At 40.4% G+C, this 9,362-nt stretch overlaps 1 protein-coding gene across 1 annotated transcript; it reads left to right on the top strand.

Annotated features, from left to right (window-relative positions):
* Positions 1-3,071: 3,071 nt before the first annotated feature.
* Positions 3,072-9,076, top strand: dydc2 (DPY30 domain containing 2; the record flags this gene model as incomplete). Its single annotated transcript, XM_048609148.1, has 3 exons — positions 3,072-3,188; positions 5,464-5,577; positions 8,892-9,076. Coding segments are annotated over 3 exons (315 nt in total), but the record flags the coding sequence as incomplete, so codon positions are not given.
* Between the last annotated feature and the right edge of the window lie 286 nt (positions 9,077-9,362).

Genomic DNA, 9,362 nt, shown 5'->3' on the forward strand with positions numbered 1-9,362 from the left:
TGTCTGTGTGGAGTTTGCATATTCTCCCTGTGTCTGCGTGGGTTTCCTCCAGGTGCTCCTGTTTCCTCTCAGTCCAAAGATGAGCAGGCTAGGTGGATAGGCCATGCCAAATTGCCTGTAGTGTTCAGGGATGTGTAGATTAGGTGGGTTATAGGGGATGGGTCTGGGTAGGATGCTCCAAGGGTCGGTGTGGACTTGTTGGGCTGAAGGGCCTGTTTCCACACTGTAGGGATTCTATGATTCTAGATGATTGACTGAACCAGCACTCAGCCACATTCTTTGAAATATGACTCCCTTGAGCTCAAGAGAACAGGGATAAGGGGCAAAGCAAGGAGTGGCCAGTGTGAGACAGACTGCCATGGTTTTGATGGGAGAAGGATATCAAAAGTGGCAATGAAGGCAGTTTAATAAATCAGTAGGTACTGAAATATTACTGGTGAATGGAGGTCTAGAAGCTAGAGAACTGAGATTTTGGAAGTGCAGTTGTTAGCAAATTACAGGATATGTTTTTTCAGGGTAAAATGTAGAAGTAGGTCAAGTTGGGGCTTAGAAAGTGTGTTGTTGGAGAATGATACCAAGGAATAATCAGTGATGGCTTTACCTGTGATTAAAACTATGGGGACTAGGAGGACCACGAGATGGTAAATTTAAACGGATGTTCAGGCCATCCTTAATAAGCCATCCTTACCCTGTCTGATTACAGTATGAAAGGAGAACTGTAGCGAATAAAAATTAGAACAGAAATGCTCTTGATAATTCAGTCAATTTAAGGAGGAGATAGATAGATTTTTTAATTAGTAATGTGTTAAAGGATTATGGGGAGGTGGCAGGAAAGTGGAGTTGAAGCCAAGATGAGATCAGCCTTTTTTTTGAAGTACTTTGTCAAACAGCCAATCAATTCAACATCATTGGTGTTATAATCCAAAAATTAACTACATTTAAACAGAATTCAAGTCCACACTTTTAGGTGAGAGCTTTATTTCAGTTACTCTCGATGAAATTCACACCCTACTGATTATTAGCTCCCTATATTTATACAACTAAGTCAAACCCAATTAACTCAATGAACATATCCATCATCTGCTCCCTCCTATGCTTCGTCTAACTTTTCAGACTGCTTCATGGACCTCCAAATTTCCATCAGTAATGTTAAGAGAATGCTAATTGCATAAAGTTTCAGGCATTTCTTCAGACAATATTGCATGATAACAGATTTATCTTTTTCTTTTTAGACAAATCAAACAATAATTAAAGTTCCAAGTTTTTTTTTTCCAGCATGTTCAACAGTTTCTTAGAACGTACTGCATTTTTTTTGTAAAACAGCTGACTACTGCTATCCACCCTTTTCAATTCGGAGATCTCCCTGTTCTCCACCATCAGTTTTAAAACTACAATATCAATCCTCAATCTTTTCTCATTCACACTTTTCATTGAGTGTATGATATGTCATAGTGACTTTCTAATCGATGTAGCACTCAGTAGGTTTTACTGTTGAAAACCTTTTTAAGATTTCTCCAAGTATTTTCACTAAGAATCGTGCCACCTCATCAAGAATGACAGTCTATGCCACTAAAGTATTTTTTTACCACTCTTCTCATCTTTTCAGCTTCTGAAGCTGAAGCACAATAGTGACGTCCCTTTCCCACAAGATAAAATATACGCTGTTCTGCACTTAAGAACCATCAGAGATTTGCATAAGAAGCATCATGTTCCTGGCATTTCCCAATGAGGGAAATTTCAAATCACAATGTTCCATTTTCAATGTTTTCAATAATTAGTTTGCCCAAATAATATCTTGCATCATGGGATTTTTCATATTGTGTTCATCTCTAATATTTCAAAACATGAATCTGGCCTTGTTTAGATGCTTTGCTAATTCAGCTGTCCTATTAGACTTCACAATACCTCCAATTCAGTTTTGAATCAGTTTGAGCGGCCCAACTTTGACTAATAACAATGAGGTTAACACCTTCCAAATAAGATTATTGATGCAAAAGTGCCACTTGATCCATTCTGCCTGATATTCAATCCAGCATGCTTAAAAGCATCAGAAGCCTAAATTCCAATTTTGACTTCTGGTTTAAGTCCATTTATGACAAGGTTTTCAAATTCACTGCTCCCACCACACGAAAAGTCTTTACATGCATCATAAAGATGCTTGAAAGCTGCTCTTTATGATACCAGAAAAAACATGGCAGTGTTTCCTATCAACTGAAAATAACTCAACTTTAAAATTGCAGACCTTGCTGAGAAATACCAAACGCTAGAAGCATCCTTTAAGTCATATACACATTTATTTAGCGTCCAGACTGTCCCCACTGCATTTGGTGCCTCTTTTGAGGGACAAAGATTTGCCTCTGTCGTAAGTTGATCTTGCAGAAACGCAGTTTTAATATCAATTGATCTAAACAGCCAAGCATTTGTTGCTAACAAAGCTAAATGAAAATTTACAGAATTGCTTTTCCTGCCATCAGTGATACCCCATTTTACCGTGATACCCCAGTTTTACTTCAAAATCTTGTGCCACTAGCCTTGCTTTAGCATTATAAGTCCCATCAGGAGACACCTTTTCAGTGCATATGCACTTATATGAAAAGGCTAGATGTTCCTATCAGGCACCTCCATGCACATCCCAAGTTCTACTCATCCATGTAGTTCTTGCTGTTTCGCATCTTTTATTAACTTCTAGTTTGTTCATGGCCACTAAGATGTCACCATCGTATTGGCTTCAGCTATAGGTGATATTCCTGCTGTTTGTCATATTTCTTGTCCTTTTTAAACCTACCCCTCCTATTAATAGGAATTTTTTTCAATAGTTTGTGATCACTTTGCAGGGGCATTATGGTTCAGGGACTGAGAGAATTTAGCCCCGAGGTTAGGATGGAAAAGCTGAGGTTATTCTCCTTGGAGCAAAGGAGATTGCACGGCAATTTAATAGAGGGAAAAAAGATTATGACAGGTTTGGATAAGGTAAACCAGGAAAATCTGTTCCCATTAGCTGGTATTGCCAGGACAAGGGATGTAGGACAATGGAGTGAGGAGTAATGAACTGAAACTGTTTCCTTTCCTCTTTACAGAAACTCGACGTAGCGAATCTTGAGCTTGAGAAGCAGCAGCTTCAGATTCTGGCTGCTCTTGATACACTGAAGGAAAAGCAAGAAAGGGTCTTGCAGGAACTGGACAAGCAGGTCAATGCTATGTCAGCACTTTACTCACTGCCTGTGTTTGTTCACTGAGAGTGTGTGGGATGACAAGAGTCACATGACCATGTAATCAACCCCCAGCAATTCTTGTTACATTTGACTCCAGCCTCAGTGAAACGCAATGTGCCCTCATTTCTCGATACAAGGGGACAATCATGACAAGACAATTTGAGAATTTGAACTTTGCTTTAAATAGCTGGGATCTGTACTGGTGACCATATTGATTATTGTAAAAAGGCCCATTGGTTCACTTCTATTGTTTAGGAAGGAGAACCTGCCATCCTTACCGAGACTAGGCCAAATTTAACTCTGGACCCACATTGTTGTGAGCAACGAAAATGGTATAGATACAACTGGGGTTGATCATAACAGGGGTCTTCTGGTTGGGATGATCTGCTGGCTAGAAATGGGAATCTCAGCAAACCGCACTGACCTTTTGCTTTATTGACTCATACTTTCTCCTGTCTATCTTCAGTTTCTCTCTTTTTAACCTTCTCTCTCAATCTCTTTTCTCACTAGTTCCTGTCTCTTTCTTCCTATTCTCCTATGACCTAGGTCACTGTCTGACTCTTTGCTGTCTCTCAGGATGTCTTCCCTCTCTCTCTCTCTCCATGCTTCTATCATTACCACATTTTCTCTCTCTATCTCTGTGATTCTCCTGTTCCAGCCCTCCTTCAGAATCCAACTTTGCCACGCTTTCACTAGACTTCCCATCTTTCTCTCTCATGCCCTCTCTTTAACCCTATCTTCCTATATTCAATCTCCTCTCTCATTTTGTCCTTTTTCCCTCCTTTCACTCCGACTCCATTCTTTTTCTGATTGTTTACTGCCATTTTAATTCCCTCTTTTCCTAAAAATTTGCTGCCTCTTTCACATTCTTTTTCTGAACTATCTCTTTTGCCGCCATATTTGTTTGCGACCCATTTTGATTTTTCACCTCCCTTTCCATTTTTCCTGTCACCTATGCTCTTTCACATTTTCCCCTGACATTTTTCATTCTGAACTCAACAAATCACAGCAAGGAATCTAAACACAAATCTGCTCAATTACTGGCTTCCATTTCAACATGTGACAGGTAGCACACTGACCACGCCGATCATGCAAACAATTCTGACCACATCAAACACACCGACTGTGCTAAATGCGCCAACTATGCAAACAATCTGACAGCATTGACCACACTGGCTACAGAAAAGGGACTGACAGTTTGAAATGCCCCAAACACAATGACTATAATGACCAACCTAAAAGCACCAATTGTGATAACTGTGCTGAATGCACCAAAAGCACTAACTGAACTGGCCACAGTAAGCACACTGCCCACGACAAATGCACTGTTAACACCAGAGGCATCAGCCAAACTAACAAACTCGTGTGTGTGACTCTCTCTTTCTCACACCCATACACTCTATCACATGTTCTTATGCAGAGAGTGATTAGGATCTGGAAAGTAATACCCGAGTGTGGTAGAGGCAGATTCAACGGAGATCGACAATTGGGAATTGGATCTTTATCTGAAAAGAAGAATGGCAATGCTTCTGGGAAAATGCAAGACTTCAGGTCTAACTCAGTTTTTCTTGCACAGTGCTGGCACAGACACCATACATCAAATGGTGTGATATTCTGTCATTGTGATTCTTTGATCTCTAGCCAATCTTTTATCTGTCGTTCTTTTCACTGTCTTGGTTATTTATCTCTCCTCTTTGTGTTCCTCCCATCTCTTATAGCATTCAAATATGCATTTTCTGTTTCTCTATCTGCTTTACTTTGACTTTCTCCTTTGCCTTTTTTTAATATCTCATCTTTTCTCATTTCTTTATTCATTCCCTTTTTCTCAGGTTTATTTCTCTCTTTATTTGACTATCACTCTCACTCTCTTTTGCATTTCCTTCATATATCTCATATATCTTCATATACATCTTCCTCTGACTCTATCATTTCTCCTTACTTTCTTTCCTTTTCAACGTTCTGTTCTGTCTCCTCCCTTGTTCTCTTTTTCTCACACCTTTCTTTTTTGTTTCACTCTGGTTTGTCTTGTTCACTTTATCCTTGTTCACTCTTGTCTCCTTTTTCCTTCTTTTTCATTGTTATCTCATCATGGCCTCTGCCTTTCCATTTTTTTTCTCCCTTGTCCCACTCAGGGTCTTTCTCAAGTGTTCATTCTCTGTGGTACATCTCTCTCTGTCATCCCTCGCTACATGATTCCTCTCTCTCTCTTTCTCTCGGTTCTCCCTGATCAGGAACTGTCTTGTTTTATTAGACTTCTGAGCATGCTATTATGGCAAGTGCATCTTCATTAGTGCCACCTGAATGGTTTGGGGAACCTGAACTTGAAACTGTGGAAGAGAAAGATGAATTAAATGTTGCAGTGGAGGTGAGTAACCTATTCAGCTTCATATTCTGAACTTAATTTAACCTCACTCAACTTCCCTTTCTGATCACGTGTTAACCTACCTTTACCCTTTTAAGACCAAAAATGCCAGGAAAAGGTCAAGAAGGTATTTGAGCTTACCTGTAGACAAGGAGACTTGTAAAGTCCTGAAGGGTAAAAGAAAAGCAATTAATGGTAGGATTGTTTCCTGGTTCTGGAAACATGGGGTAAGTGAACGGAGACTGGAAATGTTAGGGAGCAGTGGGTAGCAACTCTAGTGTGTTGAATGGTTGAGGACTGTGCCAGCCATAGCTTGAAAATACAAATGATTATTCAAGAGCATTGTCTCAGCTGGGTGGGATTGTTCTCACCTGGTTCCATTGTTATCTAACTAATTGTAGTCAGTGAATCACTTTGTAATAGCCCCGCTTCCTGCTTCTGCATCGTTGCCTCTGGTGACTCCCAAGGATCTTTCTTTCATAATCTCTCTTGACCACTGCTGTATCTCTAATTGGTCATGATGCTGGTCCAACGTCCAATACGAGATAAGCAACTAAACATTAAGAAGATTAAAAACTTCTTCAGTCCCAACTACAAACTCTTTTACATAACCAATGACTCCATCCCTCTTCCTAGCAACTGTCTGAGACTGAACCAGATTATTCACAATCTTGGTTTCCTGTCAAGCGTGGAGATGAGCTTCTCACCATGACCAAGATGGCTTGCTTCTACTTCTCTAAAACTATCTAGACCTCATTAAAACCACCACGCACAATCTTTGGTCACCTGTGAACACATGGACATACATATTAGGAACAGGAATAAGCCACTCAGTCTTTCAAGCCTGCTCTGTTGCTCAATAAGATTGTGACGGATCTGATAACTCTACAATCCTGCCTACCCCTGATAATCTTTCAACTCCTTGCTTAAGAATTTATCCACTACTGCCTTAAAAATATTCAGGAACTCTGCTTCCACCATCTTTCGAGGAAGAGAATTCCAAAGACTCACTGCCTTCTGAAAGAAAAATAAATCTCCTCATTTCTATCTTAAAAGGGCGACCACCAGTTCTAGATCCTCCCACAAGAGGAAACAAGCTATCTGCATCTACCCTGTCAAGACGACTCAGGATTTTGCAAGTGTCAATCAAGTCATTTCTTATCTAAACTTCAGTGGTTACAAACCCAGTGTGTCCAACCTTTTGTCATAAGACAATCTGTCCATTCCAGGTACTAGGCTGGTAAATCTCTGAACTGCTTCCAAAACATTTACATCCTTACTTTGGTAATATCTCCTTCCATGGTCAAATTTTATTTCCAATATTGGGCTGTTAAGTGGCAAGTAATATTTACACCATACCAAGTCCCAGGCAATAATCTAAATGATTCAAAGAGAATATTAACATTTGCCCTGTGACATTCAATTGATCTGAATCACCAGGGCACATCGGCTCTTACAATCAATCAGCTCCTACAAAATAGATTATGCCAAATCGTTTACCGTCTGGCATTGATGAACCTACAGGAGCAGCACTGTGCTACATCCTACATCAAGATAGGATGTATCTTAGTTTCACAAAGTCCCAAAAAATCTACAGACAAAATTCATAACTTCATCCTCTCCTGATCAATTGATTGATCCCCTCCTCAGTGACTGATATTTTCATCACTATTGACTCTCTGTGCACCGATCGATCCTCTCTTTACAGATTGATTGATTTTATCTTTGCTCAGTAATCGATCCTCTCTTTACTGATAAATCCACACTTTAATGATTGAGTGATCCTCTCCTCACTGATCGCCCTTCATGAATTGATCACTGTTCTCACTGTTCAATCTTCTCTTCACTGATCAATCGATCCTCTCCTTGCAGCGCAATCAATGCATTCCTTATGTTTGATCTTCTCCTTAATGATTTGTCATTTGTTTCCTTACTAGTCGATCCGCCCCTCATTGATTATCTCTTCACTGATTGGTCCATCCTCTCCTCTGATTGACCTTCTCTTCTCTGATTAACTGATTCTCTCCTTATTGATTGATCGATCAATCCTCTTGCCACCAATCGATCCCCTCCTCACTAGTTGGTCCACTCCTCACCGATTGATTCTGTCTTTACTGATCAATCATTGAGGAGAGGATCAATCCTCTCCTTAATTATTGATCATTCGTCTTCTCACTAATTAATCAATCCTGTCTCCACTGGCTGATCTTTTTTATAATTGGATTTTATAGAATCTCCACAGCATGGGAACAGGCCATTTTTACCGACAACCAACCCTCCGAAGAGCATTCCACCCAGACCTATCCCCTATCCTATCCACGTAACTGTGCATTCCCCATGGCTAACACACCTAACCTACATATCCCTGAACACTACGGGCAATTTAGCATGGCCAATCCACCTAACTTGCACATCATTGAACTGTGGAAGGAAACTGGAGCACTGGTAGACGTGGGGACAATGTGTAAACTCCACACAGACAGTTGCCTGAGGCTGGAATTGAACCAGGGTCCCTGACACTGTGAAGCAGCATGCTAACTACTGAGCCACAGTGCCACCCTGGTCGATCACCTCTTCACTGATCATCTCCACTGATTGATGAACACTCTCGTTACTGATTAATTGATCAACCCTCTTGTTACTGATCACTTGATCCTCTACTCACTAATCAATCCTCTTTACTGATCACCCGATCCACTCATCACTGTTCAATCAATCCTGTCTTCACTGTTCATCGATCCTTTCATCACTGATCAATTGATCCTCTCTTTACCAATCAATCAACTCTTGCTGATCAATTGATGCTCTCCTCACTGATCGATTCTCTCATCATTGATTTGGTACCTGATTTTCTCCCACTGCCCAATCCTCTCCCCATGAATCGATTGCTCCTCTCCTCTCTTCACTGATACCTGATCCTCTCCTCGCTGTTAAATTGATCATCTTTTCATTGCTAGCTTGATCATCATCTCACCTACTAATCTTCTGACTGAACAATTGATCCTCTCCTCACTGACTGAGCAATCATCTCCAAATTGATTGATCCTCCTCACTGATCTTCTCGTAATTGATCAATTAATCCTCTCTCCTACTCCTCTAACCTACTCCTTTTGAATGGTCATAAATTCATTCAGTTGCTATGTCCCTCCCTAACTTCTACCTTCCAATGTGGACTGGAGAAATTCCAGCAATCGCCATATTGTTCAACGCGATCAGAAGAAAATAACTGGCAGACAGCTGGGTCAGAAATAATAACAATGATGTACAGTTTGCTGATATTTCACAGGGCAATTACTTGGTGATATGATTTCTTCTAGGTTCAAAATGAGGATACATTGCCAACTGAGGAAGAATCCAAACATGCAGAAGAACCCATAGAAGAAGCTGAGGAGAAATCCTGAAAAATTAACTGGTCCAACTCAACTCTGACTTGGGACTAAACTGAGATGGGACTAAACTGTTCATCATCTGATTTACTATTAAATTTATACATTCTCATTCAGTTATGTGAGTTTCATTATTTGAGATGTTGATTCGGTGAATTTTCATAATTTTTGAAGACCTGACACTAGTGTTAGAATTTAATACTGAGTAAAGTGCCCTCGACACTGTCCCCATCAAACAGTCCCTGGACAGGGGCAGCACAGGGTTAGATACAGAGTAAAGCGCTCTCTACTCTTTTAAACTGAAAGTAAACTAAAAATAAAGCTGAGATAACAAGGTGTAGGGCTGGATGAACACAGCAGGCCAAGCAGCATCATAGGAGCAGGAAGGCTGACATTTCGGGC

The sequence above is a fragment of the Rhincodon typus genome, chromosome 20 (genome assembly GCF_021869965.1).
Source record: "Rhincodon typus isolate 14 chromosome 20, sRhiTyp1.1, whole genome shotgun sequence".
NCBI classification, from domain to species: Eukaryota; Metazoa; Chordata; class Chondrichthyes; order Orectolobiformes; family Rhincodontidae; genus Rhincodon; species Rhincodon typus.